The following is an 18,165-nucleotide window of genomic DNA, read 5'->3' on the forward strand; positions in this document are numbered from 1 at the left end:
GTGAATTTGTACTGGGGGGGCGTGGCCACTGTTATAGTTTCGCTTTCAGGCTTCCCATTTCTCAGTGTGACACAATAGTAATACAACAATAGATGAATTTTGATAAAATGTGATTGTAAATGTTAAAATACTGATTTTATAAAGTCTAAATATGAAATATATAACAATATTAGGGAGTAGTATGATGAAATGACAGCAGGGGGGCAGTAGAAGACCACTTATTGGTTTAATATGCTGTTGTTCATATCATTTTCATCTTTTTTAACTGTTATAGAGGCAAATTTCGTCCGATCTCCATGAAACTTTGCATGCTTCCTCACCATGTTAGGACACTTATGCTCGGCAATTTTTGTGAAGTTCTGAGTTTTCTTTTAGGATTTATAGGCTTTTGAGTGCTTTCTGACACACCCATTTTCTAAATGACCCACTTATAGCCAACCAAATGCAAAAATTCTACTTTTTTTCGATAATTATTGATCTAGAGAGTCCAGAGAATTGTCCTAGACTGGTTTGGTTCTGATTGGGCGAAAAACCAGGGACTAGTTCGCAAAAGTAGGTTTTTAACATATTCGTGAATATTTAATAAACGGTTTGATTGACAGCAGTGGTTCTTGAGGCAAATATGTTCAGCATGAGGAGATCTATCAAATGATATACATATTGTGACGATATTTGTGACACCACGTGATTACAGAGCCTTAAAACTCGTTAGCGCCAACTAGTGTCCGATTTCTTTCAAAACTCTTACAGACCTCTAGGGCCACGAGTTGAACATGCCCACTGAGTTTCATTCTGATTGGCCTCCGTTAACCTGGTCTAATAGGTGATTCAACTACATTGGTCAATGGCGGCCATGTTTTTTGAGATACGCCAATATCCTTTTACATATACATGGGGCCTTGGGCCAAGACACTGCATACCAAATTTCAGGTCAATCGGACAAACGGTCAGGTGTTTATATGTTTTTTTTTGTATTATAGCGCCACCATGTGGCCAATCGACGCGTTTTTTTTATCGTAACCTCAAATTGACCTCCTACACATGTTTACCAAGTTTGGTGAAGCTATCTCATTTACTTCTCGAGTTATAAGCATTTTAGTAAAATAGGCTCCTCCCACAACGTTAATTTTGCGCCCCTTAGCGACCGTGAATCGAAATTTCAACTTTTTTTCGATCATTATTGATCTTAAGATTCCAGAGAACATTTCTGCACTGGTTTGGTTCCGATCGGGCAAAAAACCAGGGACTAGTTAGCAAAAGTAGATTTTTGACAAAATTCAAAATGGCGGAAAATCTATCATGGCGGAAATTAAATCGGAGATATACGTTTTGTTCTCCAGGTGTCCAGCTTTCCAATGATATAAGACACTTGAGTCTAGGCCACACGGTCTAGGAGTTATGACCAGTTTCGCGCAATTGGTCGCTATAGCGCCACCTATGGGTCAATCGGGTTCATAATTTGATAACCTCTCCTCGATTTTTGTACTACCATCTGGCAAAGTTTCAAGTCTCCAGCACTTACGGTTTTGGCTGCACGATGCGTTTTACAGGAGAATAATAATAATAATAATAATAATAAAAATCGGTACAATTACAATAGGTTTTCAGCACTTCGTGCTTGAACACCTAATAAAAATCTGTACAATTACAATAGGTTTTCAACACTTCGTGCTTGAACACCTAATAAGAACGATACCTTTTTGCCAGTTATAGCGCCACCTATGGTCCGATCTCCATGAAACTCGGCATGCTTCCTCACCATGTTATTGCACATATGCTGATCAATTTTTGTGAAGTTTTGACTTTTTGTTTAGGATTTATAGGCTTTTGAGTGTATTTTGACACGCCCCTTTTCTGAAATGACCCTGCTACAGCCAGCCAAATGCAAAAGTTGCACTTCTTCTTGATAATTATTGTTCAGCAGAGTCCAGAGAACTGTCCTAGACTGGTTTGGTTCTGATCAGGCCAAAAACCAGGGACTAGTTCGCACAAGTAGGTTTTGGACAAAATTGGCCATAACTTTTTTTTTTTTGCTCCAAATCGAATTTCGAGATATACATCTTGTTCGTCTTGAGCCAAGGATTACAGTGATGTGGAAACTGTGATTCTAGCCCAAAAGACCTTGGAGTTATGGCAAATGTAGTACTTTGGGTTGCTCTAGCGCCACCTATGGGCCAATTGGGCTCATATTTTGATAACCTCTCCTCGATTTTTGTACTACCTTAATCCAAAGTTTCAAGTCTCTAGCACTTACGGTTTGGGCTGCACGATGCGTTTTACGGCGGAATAATAATAATAATAAAAATCTGTACAATTACAATAGGTTTTCAACACTTCGTGCTTGAACACCTAATAAGAACGATACCTTTTTGCCAGTTATAGCGCCACCTATGGTCCGATCTCCATGAAACTCGGCATGCTTCCTCACCATGTTATTGCACATATGCTGATCAATTTTTGTGAAGTTTTGACTTTTTGTTTAGGATTTATAGGCTTTTGAGTGTATTTTGACACGCCCCTTTTCTGAAATGACCCTGCTACAGCCAGCCAAATGCAAAAGTTGCACTTCTTCTTGATAATTATTGTTCAGCAGAGTCCAGAGAACTGTCCTAGACTGGTTTGGTTCTGATCAGGCCAAAAACCAGGGACTAGTTCGCACAAGTAGGTTTTGGACAAAATTGGCCATAACTTTTTTTTTTTTGCTCCAAATCGAATTTCGAGATATACATCTTGTTCGTCTTGAGCCAAGGATTACAGTGATGTGGAAACTGTGATTCTAGCCCAAAAGACCTTGGAGTTATGGCAAATGTAGTACTTTGGGTTGCTCTAGCGCCACCTATGGGCCAATTGGGCTCATATTTTGATAACCTCTCCTCGATTTTTGTACTACCTTAATCCAAAGTTTCAAGTCTCTAGCACTTACGGTTTGGGCTGCACGATGCGTTTTACGGCGGAATAATAATAATAATAAAAATCTGTACAATTACAATAGGTTTTCAACACTTCGTGCTTGAACACCTAATAAGAACGATACCTTTTTGCCAGTTATAGCGCCACCTATGGTCCGATCTCCATGAAACTCGGCATGCTTCCTCACCATGTTATTGCACATATGCTGATCAATTTTTGTGAAGTTTTGACTTTTTGTTTAGGATTTATAGGCTTTTGAGTGTATTTTGACACGCCCCTTTTCTGAAATGACCCTGCTACAGCCAGCCAAATGCAAAAGTTGCACTTCTTCTTGATAATTATTGTTCAGCAGAGTCCAGAGAACTGTCCTAGACTGGTTTGGTTCTGATCAGGCCAAAAACCAGGGACTAGTTCGCACAAGTAGGTTTTGGACAAAATTGGCCATAACTTTTTTTTTTTTTGCTCCAAATCGAATTTCGAGATATACATCTTGTTCGTCTTGAGCCAAGGATTACAGTGATGTGGAAACTGTGATTCTAGCCCAAAAGACCTTGGAGTTATGGCAAATGTAGTACTTTGGGTTGCTCTAGCGCCACCTATGGGCCAATTGGGCTCATATTTTGATAACCTCTCCTCGATTTTTGTACTACCTTAATCCAAAGTTTCAAGTCTCTAGCACTTACGGTTTGGGCTGCACGATGCGTTTTACGGCGGAATAATAATAATAATAAAAATCTGTACAATTACAATAGGTTTTCAACACTTCGTGCTTGAACACCTAATAAAAATCAGTACAATTACAATAGGTTTTCAGCACTTCGTGCTTGAACACCTAATAATAAAAATCAGTACAATTACAATAGGTTTTCAGCACTTCGTGCTTGAACACCTAACTATGCTAAACCTATGGGCGGCAGTGTAGGGAGAAGGATAAAGCCATGCAAGCCAATCAGAATCGACAAGAGAGAACCTAAAACTCCGTTTCTCCCAGTTGACACGACAACATATAACCGGCGTTTTCAGAAATCTCCACTTTGGCCGGAGTTTTTAGAAATGATCGTTTTCTGGGATAAAAACGGCGTTTTCGTGTAAATGACAGGCCAAAACGCAGAGAAATATCTGCGTTTTCCCATTGTGTAAACGGGGCCTTCAACTCCCAGGAGAGTTAATTTAACACTGGAGTTTTTGCTGTGCACCAGCAAAAAAAATGTGTGGGAACCACTGATGTACACAAATGATCACAACTTAACCACATTAATACACATAACACAAAATAAATCACTTACATTCTGCTTTGGAGCCATGGTTTTCACCTCAGCTATGGTCTTCACTTTCAATGATGGGGATTTAAATGGATACCCAAGATCTGCCACCACAGAAATGGCTGTACAGGTACCACAGTGAATGTCATATTCACTGCCATTCTTACCTATGCAAACAATCACATTACCAATCATTTTACAAATCAATAACATTAGAAAAACACTTAAATATTTTCATAACTGAATAGATACTCACTAACTCTCCGTGCTATCCGGTCCAATTTGACAGGACTCTGATTCCTGTTAGCTTGAACAAAAGCTGTTCGTTTCTCAACCGCAAACACAACGACATCGTGGCACTCATCCCTGTTCACTTGGAACTCAGCATTGAAAAACTTATAACCAGTTCGAAGTGAAGTTTTTAATGCACTTACATTGTGGATGTATCCACAAACTGACTCATTGTAATCACTCTTAAATTTTTTGGCTGTTGAAGTGGAAGCCATTTTCTACTTGCTGTAAACTAGCTGTAAACCTGCTTCTGCTTCTTCTTCTTCTTCTTTTCGATTAATGGCAGATTGCAACCATGACTATAAGGTGCATACCGCCACCTACTGTACAGGAGTATGTAACATGAGCTATATTGTGACTATATAAAAAAAATACAAAAAAATACAAAAAAATCCAAACTAAATCCTACTATATAACCCTATATTTTTAAGATATTGTACCACTGCTTCCTGAGTATCATTAACCCCATCTCCTATTGTTCCTATCAAACCTTCAATATTCCATTCTCTTCCTGCCTGTCTCATTTTTAATTTTAGACTCCTTCTCTCCTCCCTATATTTCTTACAGTGTAGTAGCACATGTTCAACATCTTCTATGGACCCACAATCATAGCAGTCCTCTGTTTGACTTTTGCCTATTAAAAACATTGTTTTATTTAACCCTGTGTGATCAAACCTCAGCCTGGTTAAAACGCACTCTTCTCTTCTATTATTTCTAATTACACCCTGTGCATTAAGCTTTCGCTTGCTAGCCATTTTTAGTATGTTTTCTCAACGTTCTTCTTCTATTTGGCGCATATGGCTAATTTGGCCAAAAAATATAACATATTTTTGATTGTGAATAAATGTTTTGAATTCTGAATACTGGACATGGTGAGCTTAAAAACATTTTAGTGACAATAAAATGTTTTATTTTATTTTTGACAAAATTTGAGACCCCCTTCAAATTTTGCTTTTGAGTCTTTCAGAGGGTGAAAGACTCATTTGTGCTAAAACTTCACACACCAATGTCTGGGGACATCAGATGCATATGCTTGCATTACTTTTATTCATTTTAAAAACTATAATCCCATTAGAGTGGTTTCAGAAGAAAATGTGTTCACATATGAATATGGAACAACACAATCACAGCTTGAACGGTTTCCATTCAAACAACAAAAATCTTTCATCTGCTGTCATGATGCCATATTCTTTTTTCCTCTAAATAACAGTCTTTCTTTTAAACAGAAGAACTACCTTCGGTCCCTTGGGGGACCAAACCCAGGTGCAACCTTGCGCAAAATATTGTGCAAGGTTGCATCAAATGAAGTCTTGGGTGCCTACAGCCTTAAAGGGAAAAAAGGCAAACTACCCTTCCAACAAATGAAGATTTGTAACATCATCATAGGCAAGTTATCAGTAATTTTTTATATTAATAGCCAAACAATAGCTACAATGTTTACATAATATTATTCCTACATCTAGGGGCAATGCAGAAATTGTACAGATCTCTAAAGGCCAGTGAGATTGAAGACCTAATTTCAATGGTCCTAAAATTTGCCCCACACAGGCATTTAAAATGGTAAGCAATCGTGTCAGTTTTGTTTTAATTTTCAATGATTCAATGTACCTCATGCGAAATAAAAAATTCTCGTGTCATTTTTTACATGGTTTATAGCAGGGCTATTCAAACACATTAAACTTGTATTGAATAGGCCAAAGTGCAAAACTGCAAATACTGAGACATACACAGCTTTTACCCTTAAAACAGTAAACATAAGTAATAGCTTATATATATATAAAAAATCAAACAATCAAAATAAAGCTGTCATAAGTGCAAAACTGCACCTGCAGTTTCAAGTGTCAAGTCTTATTTAGGGAAATAACAACATTCAAATATCCATGAAGTATATCTTTCAGACATTGAGTATTTTAAAACTAGAAAAAAACTTTTCAAGTGTACAGTAAGTACAAATCTGCTAACTATGTGCTGTAAACATACTCTTGATGAAAACTAACTAAAAACAAGAATATTTTTTATATATATATTCTCGTGAGTATCCACGCCACTCGTAGAGAGGCAATGAAAGCTCTCTCTTGTTCGGTACAAAACCCGCCAATTGCACGCTGACTTTTGCACGCTGACTTCTCAAAAGAAGTTACCAGTCTGTCTATTCTACGTTGTCTCTCCACTGAGCCCTCTTGGTATTGCGCAGAAAAAGACGAATGTTTTGTACTAGTAAAATGTCTCTTCACATTATATTCTTTGGCCACAGCCACTGATTCGTTGCACAGTAAACACACAGGTCTATCGGTCCCTCGCTTGCTTGCCGTAGTTGGCACCGTAAATAAGTACTTCTCCGTCCATTCACTCTGAAACTTACGATTTTCTCTGTCAACTTTGCGGTTTGGCTTGGACAACGCCATATTAGATGCATGTGTCCTAGGCAGCGTGAGAACATCGAATCAGCGAGAATGAGGGTTTGTTTGTCACCAAGGAGAAGACCTGCTCTGCTCTAGAATCTTTGCCTGTACTCTTGTCTGTTCGCCGCGGCAGATTCGTAGATATTTTTTTTTAGACTTTTTTTTTTTTAGACTTTTTTTTTTTAGACTTTTTTTTTAATCTGCCGCGGGCCAGAATAAATTTCAATCGAGCCAAATTTGCCCCCGGGCCGCTATTTGAATAGGCCTGGTTTATAGGCTGATATTAGTTTTAATAAGGTTTGTAACTTTACAGCGACATCTAGTGATGAGTTGCCTTAAATCTAAACTTTTAACTTAAAAAGTAAACTTCATTATTGCAAACACAGCAATTCATTTTTGCACACCCCCACACAAACGTTTTTTCTTTCTACTGTATATGATGATTGCTTCTCATAGAAAATATTTGTGCAATCAGTTTGTCAAACTAATACCCTAGTTTTCACCATACACATTTTCAAACCTATTGATATAGATTTTGTTTGATGTTGTTTGTTGTTTCAAATATGTTAATTGTTTAAAATGTTAATATATCATTTTAGAGATTGAGATTAAATGTTTCTTTAAATACAAGTTATATTTATTTTTTTATAATATTTTATAAGATTCTTATGTTTTGCAGTTTTGTGAACAATAAACTATGTAAAAGAAGTGGCTTGTTGACTGATTATTTATCTGTACAGACATCAGAATGTAGAGGTTAGGAGAACGTTCTGGGAACCTTCTAGGAACGTTCCCTATTGGTTATCTAGGAAAGTTTTCTTAACGTAAATAGAACGTTCCCTTAAGGTAAGGGGCAATGTTAAGAAAATTTACCACGAAAATTTAAACTTTCCTGGATAACCAATAGGGAACGTTCTTGGGTTCTGGGAACTAAAAACTAAATTGTTAGCTGGGTTGGTGCTTTGCACAGCAAGCCTTTCCTCTGTAGCCATTTGATCATTCATTTTCTATGTTTTCCACTGCCACATATAAGTATTAACTTATTTAATTGCCTTGAACCCATAGCCATCTATATAGATTCACTGTCCGATTTGACATTTTTGGCGCCGTGCTGGTAAATGGCTGCATATAAATTAAACGTGACGTAAGTTAGTTTTGATTGGCCTGTTGCATTCTGAACCACCAACTTTATCTCTATCAGGACTGCAAACAGTTAGCTTATTTGCATCCCACAACCAATCAAACATGTTTCTGATGAGCTTACGAACGCAATGTCCAATCGGAGACATTTTAATTCGTCACCATGAGGTTTGCACTGAAATTCTGAATTCTCTCTTATTATCATAAACAACAGAAAAGATGCAAGTAAGAAATGAATTTTGCGTAACCGTCATTAGACTGAAGTCATGGTGTTTTATGATCACTTAAAGGTGCCATGTGTATTGTCTGGCAAAAAAATCATGTCATACTCCACATTCCATACCAGATGGGGGCAGTATACCTCCATAAAGTGAATTGGTCTACTCTAGAGTAACAGACGAGAAACGGCATAGTCTCTATGCTCCGCCCCTACCTACACAACAACCCTAGAGCCGTAGCCAAAGCCTAATAGAGGTTTTGCCTCCAGAGGAACGTTGGGTGATGTCAAGTGATTTTGAAACATGACATCTTCAAGCTACTCCCCTTCACCTTTACTAGTGAATATGTTCATATTTGTTTTGTTCATATTAGATTTTGAGTTGTACACATTGTTTAAATTAAATTAATTTGACACACAGCATTCTGTCAACATCATTGGTCAACATCAGACAGCGCACGTGAACCGATCATCTCTACTACAGTAAAAAAAACACGAACACTGTTGAAAGATACAGTAGGCTACAAAAGACCTGTTCGCGCCACAAATTGTTCTCTGTCCTTAGCGACCGAGTCATTGAATGTGAAACAGCGGCTGCTGTCATCAGAGAGCAGCAATATTCAGACAACGAGGGCGCGCGCGCCGCGCTGATACCTCCGTTTCATTTTCTCGAACCCGCGCAGTGCGGCGGTCAGAACACGGAGACCATTCTGCCCCTAGCTATGTGTGCGAAAGCATGGGAAGCGATCCCGGGCGTGTCAGAATGGGTGCTGAACGTTGTAAAACAGGGCTATGCGCTGCAGTTCGCTCGCCGTCCCCCGCGCTTTCGAGCCCGGACCGTGACGAGCGGTCCTTTTCTTATCTGATTTGCAGTGGCAATTCTAGGGGGTGGCCTGGGGTGGCCAGGGCCACCCCTGAAAGCTCATTGGCCACCCCTGTGGCCACCCCAGATCTGATAGGTAGTTGCATGTTCGTCAACACAACAAGAGATGCTGTCAATGATGACAGCTGATCAACTGATTTAGGGCCAGTACAATGTTCAAACGTTAAAGAAGCACCTTAATCCTTAAAATATTTTTGGTCTGTTGGCATAGGGGTGGAACGGTACATGTATTCGTATTGAACCGAAACGGTTCGGTGCATGAATTTACACGGAGAATACATGGTATAAAAAATAAATAAAACTCGCGTGCAAATTAATGAATGTAATGCTGCGGAACTACTGCTAGATACGCGGGTTATTTGTGGAAACCTAATCTATAGCCCCGCCTTAAGCTAGGTTTGTTTATACTTTCGCCTGCCTGCGCATCGCGAGCCTCCGATGACTGCGCGCGCGCCTCCCCAAATGGACGAGGCATTTACTTCGCGCTTGCCGGTGTACTATTCTTTGAAACGACAGGATGCGACTCGGTGTTCTCTAAACCACCAGGAATCAGCGGCGAGAAGTAGTAAGGTACATTCGTGAATGTTTATTTAAGTACAACACTTTAGTAGACCAAAACCACACTACAAAAGAGTTGTGTAAAGCAGTAAACCAGATTATTCCGTGACATTAGAGAGAAAAAATGGATATGAGAACGTAACCTACAACTAAATTAACGTTACATATTTTCTAAACATTTTTATTTAGTTTTGTGAACCTTTTTATAAAACATGGCCATTTATTTTTATTTAAAGGGCTTATGTCTGCTATTGTAGGCTCATTTTGTTAATGTAAGCAACTCATTTGGACCCAAGGTTAGGATTAGGCAATCAGCACATAAATAAGAGATGCTGTATTTTCAGTTTTATGGCTGATTGTCTTATTTTGTTTACAAGTTAATGTTAACTAACTTAATGTTAACAAGATAATGTGGGGTACTTATTGTTTATTGTTTACTGTTTACATATTACTTTACACACTTCAGGCTGTTGCAGCTGCTCATGGGACTGTATGACACTAGGTGGTACAGACTGAGACATGCACAATAAAATAAAAATGCCTTCTGCATTTTTGTTTTGCTTTTCCCTCCATTGTACCGAATTCATACCGAACTGTGACTTCTGTGTACCATTCCACCAGTTGGCATCATTGGACTTTAAGTCTTGTCTTGTGGTCTTATGGCCTATGTGAAAGCATTTTGTAGCAGGAGAATGAGCAAAAAGCAAGAACTAGCTACCTCTATTGCACTTTGTTACTATTATTAGAATCCTCTATTGTTCATGCGAGTTTCAAGGTTTACATAACATTACTTTATAGTAGATATGGCCACCCCACACTAGCTTTGTGTCCCATCTTGGCCACCCCAGTAAAAATGTCCTGGATACGCCACTGCTGATTTGATTTGTGCTTCAGAGCGCGGTTTTCCCCCTGCAGCGGGTGGTGGTGGTGGGGGTCTCTTGCCAAAGGCTTCAGCCATCCTTCCGCTCTCTTCCCTGAATTGAAATGAAGTAGTGGGCTGTACTTTCCACACGATTGACATCAGGTTCAAGTACGGCCACAAGCCGTGCGAGTTATTTGTGTATTGCAGGTTGGCTGGTGGTTATGTTGCCCGCATTCCGCCTCCCCGTTGATATCTCTGCAGCACTATAACTTGACATTTTTTTAATGAAATCATCGCCCTTATTTCTTCTCATTCTTTTGATGCGTGTAGCTCATTTTTTGGATATTTTTACCTCAATTTTTACACATGGCACCTTTTATGTAATATATTCCCAGTTTGAATAACCATTTTGGTTTTTCAGCTAGTGCTACTGAAATATTATTTCAATGTTTTCTTTATTTCTAATTTAAAAAAAGCGATAAACAATTCCATTAACTTTTCTTAGCTTCTTTTGTCTGTATCCAGAATATGTTTTTTCCTCCACAAATAAATTAATAATCATCATTACAATTTCAAGAGCAATAATCAACCATAATAATTTTGTCATAATGTTGCAGTTTCACCCCTATAATAACTTCATGTTTTTTTTTGCTATTTATCTTATGTAATGTAAATACATGTACATGAGGATCATTAAACAGTATGTGTAAATATACATAAATACCATGTCAGATGCAGCTTCTGTTCCACTTTTGCAGTGTACAAATGGCTTTAGTTGATGGTAACAGTTTGTAGAATTGTGATTGAATAAAGTAATTGATTAAATTTAAGTATTTGAAAAACACTGATACACCGGTTTTAATAAGGTAAAACTACCTATACAGTGCTTAACAAATGTATTAGACCTCCGCCATCTGTCAAAATAAAGAGAACGTATTTTTGGAGTCTGTCAAAAACTTGTTTAAAACTAAAAATGTTATTGTCATTTATTAGGCAAATAACTAAGTGAAACAAATAGTTTTTATTCACACACGATAACCAAAAAAACTTAATGTTTTGTATGGCCTCCTTTGGCTGCATTCTTGCTGGCATTTTTATAAATGTACTTTTCCACAGTCTCTGTTGTTATTGACTTCCAAATAGTTCTAGTTGGTCCCAAAGACTTGATTTGTATGAAACGTTTGTGTGATCTTTAAATGCACTAAATTCCAATTTTTTTTTAAATAAAATAATTATATTTTAGCTTTGGAAACACAACTGTGATTAAAGAGCTTACACATACTGGTGTGATTAACCATTACAGAAACATAAAAAATTATCTTGGTAATCACCAACACTGTTAGTTTAGGGCAGCTGTGGTACAAACTTACATTGGGTGGTGGTCTAATAAAATTGTTAAGCACTATACACACACACACACATATATATATATGTATGTGTGTGTGTGTGTGTGTGTGTGTGTGTGTGTGTGTGTGTGTGTGTGTGTGTGTGTGTGTGTGTGTGTGTGTGTGTGTGTGTGTGTGTGTGTGTGTGTGTGTGTGTGTGGTTGTGTGTGTGTGTGTGTGTGCACAGTGTATTTACTTTATGGGGAACTAAACAGGGCTGCATTTCCCAAAAGAATCGTAAGCCTAAGTTGATCATAGAGACCATTGGTGGCATTTGTTCTACTATCAACTTAGGCTTACGATGCTTTTGGGAAACGCAGCCCAGGATGTATGCATTTTGAATTTGAAATTAGCTGCTCTAGCTGAGGTCTTGTGCAGACTAGAGCTCTGACTCAAGCAAACCCTTGGTAACTTCAGCCAGATGCAGCCTCCTCTGTGTTACCGAGATTGACAGGAGCAGCTAACTTGTTTCAAATCATGTAAAAACTTAGCCCACATGCACCATTATTCTGTGTTCACCGTAGGTTTGGGTGATATTCCAAAAACTCCCCAAAACAAGAATTACACTTAATTCTCACTGACCTAATTTTAAAAAAGTCAGCATGTTAGGGAACATCATTCATTTTGTGCAAGCCTATTTTCATGTGTGACCCTTTAACCAAAACTACAACAGCCAATCACACTCTTGTTCCAATGTGCATATATGGGGAAATAAATACCTGATCTGGCACTGATGGCCACCCTAAGGCCATATTACACAAGGGTGATAGGTACAGGTACATCATGTTTAAAACAGAAAAAAACGTTTACTGTTTGTGCATATAAAAACTGTGGGGTACCACTGATCTTCTATTACTTGTTAATTAAAAAAATATTACATTGTTTTTTAAAAGGAGGACATGAGGAGTCTTCCTCCTTGGGGAAAAAAGACAAGCTGATGCTCATAGCCCAGGCAATAAAGGCACTTGAAGAGGAACGAGATTTTCTCCGTCAAACTGTCCTAAAACTCTCAAGTAAGAAACATGTATCCGTTTTGCTCTATTGACTGTTTTATTAAATAATTTAGTAATTACTAAACAAGTTGAATTTTTTAACTTCCACATCAATCCTGAACTGCTGATTACTTCTCTAAGCATGTTTGACTTTTTATCTCACTAAATGTGTTATTGTGTTCTTAGACAAAGGGGCAAAAAAGAAAGTTAAGAAAGTCTTAAAAAAACAGGTCGAATACTAAGCACAGCTCACGTGGTAAGCGCATTTTCTGTTTTTGGATCTCATCTTTCTGTTGATGTGTATTTACTTCATATAACACATGGAAAATATTGGTTATCAGTCTCCTTGACTACAATTGGTACTGATATCATCCCTGAAAAAATCAGTTGACCCCTAGCAAGGTTATTTTCGTAAACGAAAACTGAAACTATTGGTAAAAACTATTGGTAAAAAAACATTTTCGTAAACTGAAATAAAATAGAAATTTCAACAAAAATGAAAAACTAAAATAAACATAACTAACAACAGTTATTGAAAAAACTAACTGAAATAAAATAATTATCAAAAATAAATAGTTTTCGTAATTAATAAGCTCTCATCCTATACCGGACAATCATGTTTTTCCATTCCTCTCCGCTACTTTATTTTTTAATGTTTGACTGTTGCGCTCGAGTCTCGCGTCTTTTGCAGTGTTTTGTGCATGACACACGACATTCTAAAAACACGGCACTCAAGTTAAAATATGTTCAAACTTTAAAAGACGCTCGAGACCTTGCACCTTAGGTTTATGCAAATACAGCTGTACCTTAAAGGCACACTATGTAGAAATTGTACCTTAATATAACAAAAGGAAAAGAGAATCTGACCGCGTGAGGAGCCGGAGAAGAGTCACTCACTCAGGCTTTCAAAAAGCAGCACTGGATGCAACAGCGATGCTGACCTGGCGATCTGGTTGATGGACTAGTAAATAAATCTCTTATTTGTAAACTTGTTTGCGTTCTATGTTGTATGTTGTTGCGCTTGCCTGTAGTGTGTCATTTTTTTTACGATGTTGTTCATTCATCCATTATATCAGACGACGCTGTTGACGTTGATTCCTGCAATTATCATGAGAACAGTTGTCAATATCTCACATAATTATCAAGAGGTTGTAAATAGTGTAAACGAGCACAATTTGCAAACTATTATGATAAATTGCAATGATCATGTCTAATGACATACTAACGGCCAATGTTATGAAATAATGTGACGTGCATTTAACTTTATTGATATCATCAGGCATTTTGTAATGTTTACATAATCAAAAAACACAAATGAAATTATACAGTAGGCCAGTAGACTATAGGCTATTTACTTGTGATTTAGCTGCAATCATGTAAAAACGTCAAACGCAGTAGGCTACTTCATTATTATAAAGTAGTCTAACACTTGACATAAACTTATCATTATCCTATTACCATCATCAGTAGTTCAGTAGACTATGCAGTAGCCTAATATTTGTATGAAATCGTGAAACACATGGTCAATATCTTCGGAGTCTATCTGTGCCTGTTCCATGCTCGACGCTTCTTACGACAGTACACGTATTGTTTGTCAAAAATGAAAAGCTGCATAGTATGCCTTTAATTCCTAGTAAGATTACTATCTCATATGAAACTAAACAACAAGATACCACACATATTAGACAAACCACACTAAGAAGAAAATGGAAAAAAAAACAAATAGCCTAGCATGTCTATCCCACAAATAGTAAAGTAATACAATTAAATGTCTGGTCTGAATAGAACACATTAATATGATTATTTGATATTAAAATATGAAATAGACAAAAAGCAAAAATGGATCAATACAAAAATAGTGTTTGAAAGGATTAATAATAGAAATAACCATAAAATAATGTTTTTCTTTTTCTTATACACCATTTTTAATCAAATTACATTTTTGACTATGAATGAATAATTTTTACTTTGGTTCTTTGTTCAATCTCAAATAATTATTTTATTTTGTATTATTAAGATGTTTGCATGAGTTAACTGTAAACTGCAAACATTAAACTGTGTTGAAATTAAATGTCTTTAACTGGAAGTGTTCTGTTAACTTTGCTAAACTACAATTACTAAAACTGAAACTAAATATATAAAAACTAAATAGAAATGTGTTCACAAAAGAAAAAATAAACTAAAACTAACAAAACCATTATTGAAACTAACTAAAACTAAACTGAAATTTATAGGAAATTTGAAAATGATATCAAAATAAAAACTAATTTTAAAATACAAAACTATAATAACCTTGACCCCTAGTTTTAATGTATTCAATGAGTTGAAGTGTAAATCGAAGGCAATTGGCTTTGGAAGCAAAACTTGTTCGTTTTTTATTTTATATTCATTATATCTTGTTTCCAATATTGTCAGAACATTAACATATTTAGAAAATGTCTGAGAAATGCAAACTAATTTAATAAAAATGCTATTAAATGCTAATAAAAAATGCTAGCAGTTCAAGAGCACCAATATTTGTTTGTTTTTTATGTTTGTGTGGTGTGTGCCTTTAACTGGAAATTGATCAATTTGATGCAAGTCTTGTTTTGTGGTTTTGGTTTGTCTTATTAAAGGAAGCTCTGATCTTTCTACAGCAACAACTCCAGATGATGTATTGAAGCGGAACAATACAAATTTTCACGCCTTCAGGAAAGAAGGGAGAATCCAACCCGATCACACCAAATTTATTTGGCTATATAGCATGCAGTGTGTTTATCGTGTAATATATACGCAAAACTGCGTATCATATCCACGTAAAAACTATTTTTTGTGTATAAATTGCACGATAAACACACTGCGTGCTATAGAGACGCATTTGCGTGAGAACAGGCTCAGTATCAGTAAGGCATGCACCAAAGTTGGGGTTGACCGAAATACACTGGCATTAACAGCTGTTGTGGCAGAAATACAGCTTGTTGATCCAGAGTTTTACCGAAGCATCCCGAAGTTCAGAGCAGTGGCGCCTCCAGAAATGTTTCATAGGGGTGGCCAGATGGGGCCACTTAAAATCTTGGGGTGGCACACCAAAACTATAAACCATCATTTCAGAATTGTATTCTACTGTTGTAGTAACCCATACGGAAATGTAATATATGACATATCCCTATATCGCTAGTGACGCCGTCATATATGTTAAATATAAGACAATATATTGCTATCACATATACATACCGGTATCTCTACATATATGTTGATATAGGTTTTTAACATATATAAATTTGCCATATTAAATGAGTATATTGACATATATTAATATGATGTATATGATTATTATTTATATAATACTGTATGTTTTGACCATATATGTCACCGATATGTTTAATTTATATATGCCAAACTATTTAACTATTTATTTCAAGTCTACATATCCACATTTCATTTCAATTTATATCTCATTATCCACATGTCATTTCAATTTCTATCTCATTTTCGAATCTTTTATAAATAAAATGTATTATTTATTATTATTTTACCTCTTCTTGACCAGCTCATAAAAACAAAACAAATATTACACAAATTCTATTTGAAAACTGATAATTATATATGTGACATGTATGTAAAAAAACACTATTATACATACATCAAATATATGGGCTGGTTTTATATGTCAATTGTTCCATTTTCTAATAGGTTTTATATATGGGCATATATATGGGTATATATATATTTTATATATGTGGATATATTTCATATATGTATATTTCATATACCTAGGCTATGTACATATATTACATTTCCGTATGGGTAAACCGGCCTGAAGAAAACTATCAGAAAGACTTAAGGAAACTCCTACTGATATACTTTGGTTTATTGTGTTATATTTAACGGACATTGCATCACTTTGCATGAATTTCTTAAATGAAATAAACAGAGTTCACAAGCAGGTTAATAATAATACACACTCCATTTCATCATTGCAAATAACACATAGCCTATGACTCGACTGACAAAACTAGGAACTAACAGACACATGAAGTAAACTTGTGTGTAGTTTATAAAGTCCAACCTTGCACTTGTTGAAAACAATCTAAACTCTGTTTTTATGACGCAGCTCTTATTGATGCGACTTCCCAGCAGCGAGAGATGTGAGACTCTGCTGGTGGTGACGTAGCTCCGCCCGCAATATCACGCACACAAATGCCAGTGATGCAACAGCCAATGTCGAGTTTTCCCAATTAATGCATGAATTTAACAGCATTATTTAAACTCCGTTACACATATACATGCACCAGCTAACGACGTTAGCTAGGTAACTCTTGTCAAAACATGTCAAAGACGCATCAAAAAGCTGTTGTAACAGTATACTGTAACCATTTGGCACTTAAAAAGCAAGTCACGACACATAATTCCCCGTCTTCTTTTACTAAAGAATATGTTTTACTTATTTACTTACCGGTAGTCTTCGTCTTCTTTCTTAACTTCTTTTAAAATTGTTGACCGACGGGCACGCGCTGAGCTGTTGCTGTCTGAGCGCGCAACAGCGGCATGTACGGAGGGGCGGGGGAGGGGCGGGCTACTGTGCGATCGAAAGTCTAGATCAGCTTGCCTGCCTGGCTGTGCATTAGGGATGAAATGCATAACTGATGCTACTAAATTTTTTACTGGCCATTGGGGTGGCCAGGAGTCGGCCACCCCCTGGTGGCGCCATTGGTTCAGAGTCAAGGAGGAGAAACTCTGCGACTTTGCAAAGCGGTGCCTGCAGTCACTGACAGCAGACCTCAGGTCTACCATAGAAAATGCCAAGAAAGAGCGTAAACTGCTGCCAATAACATATAAGTTGAGATAGAAAGACATAAAACCTCCAAGCTGTTTATTTAATTATGTTTATACATTATTGTTAAGGTAAATTTTGTCATTCACGCCAATTATTGCTACACTGTGATGTACCTTATAACTGTTCTGAAATGGTAACCAAGGTTATTTTGACCATTTTGGTCATGGTATACAATGCTGTTCTAGTGTTAACCCAGCTGCAGGTTGTGTAATGTGTTAATAAACATTGTTTAGCTTTACTACATTCTCCCCCCCCCCCCCCCCCCCCCAGAAGCTTTACTAGATCCCCCCACTACTGAAGACTGCGTGTGGAAGTGGAACAACTTGTGTAAATAGATATTGTTGTTACAAAATGTAGTTACATAATTCCTGTTATACATGTGTACTTACTGAAGTGAAAAAGTGTTGTTACCAATGTCCTGTTTCACATTTGTACTGAAATATTTTG

General features: G+C 36.9%; 1 protein-coding gene across 1 annotated transcript; it reads left to right on the forward strand.

Moving 5' to 3' along the window:
• Nucleotides 1–12,643: 12,643 nt before the first annotated feature.
• LOC306997447 (coiled-coil domain-containing protein 106-like) lies at nt 12,644–17,730 on the forward strand (the record flags this gene model as incomplete). The annotated part of the gene is made up of 5 exons (XM_079610752.1): nt 12,644–12,686; nt 12,804–12,923; nt 13,089–13,117; nt 15,754–15,900; nt 17,605–17,730. The coding sequence occupies 5 exons, from the start codon at nt 12,644–12,646 to the stop codon at nt 17,728–17,730; spliced, it is 465 nt and encodes a 154-aa protein (XP_079466878.1).
• Between the last annotated feature and the right edge of the window lie 435 nt (nt 17,731–18,165).

The sequence above is a fragment of the Phoxinus phoxinus genome, assembly GCF_949152265.1.
Source record: "Phoxinus phoxinus genome assembly, chromosome: 4".
Classification (NCBI taxonomy): Eukaryota; Metazoa; Chordata; class Actinopteri; order Cypriniformes; family Leuciscidae; genus Phoxinus; species Phoxinus phoxinus.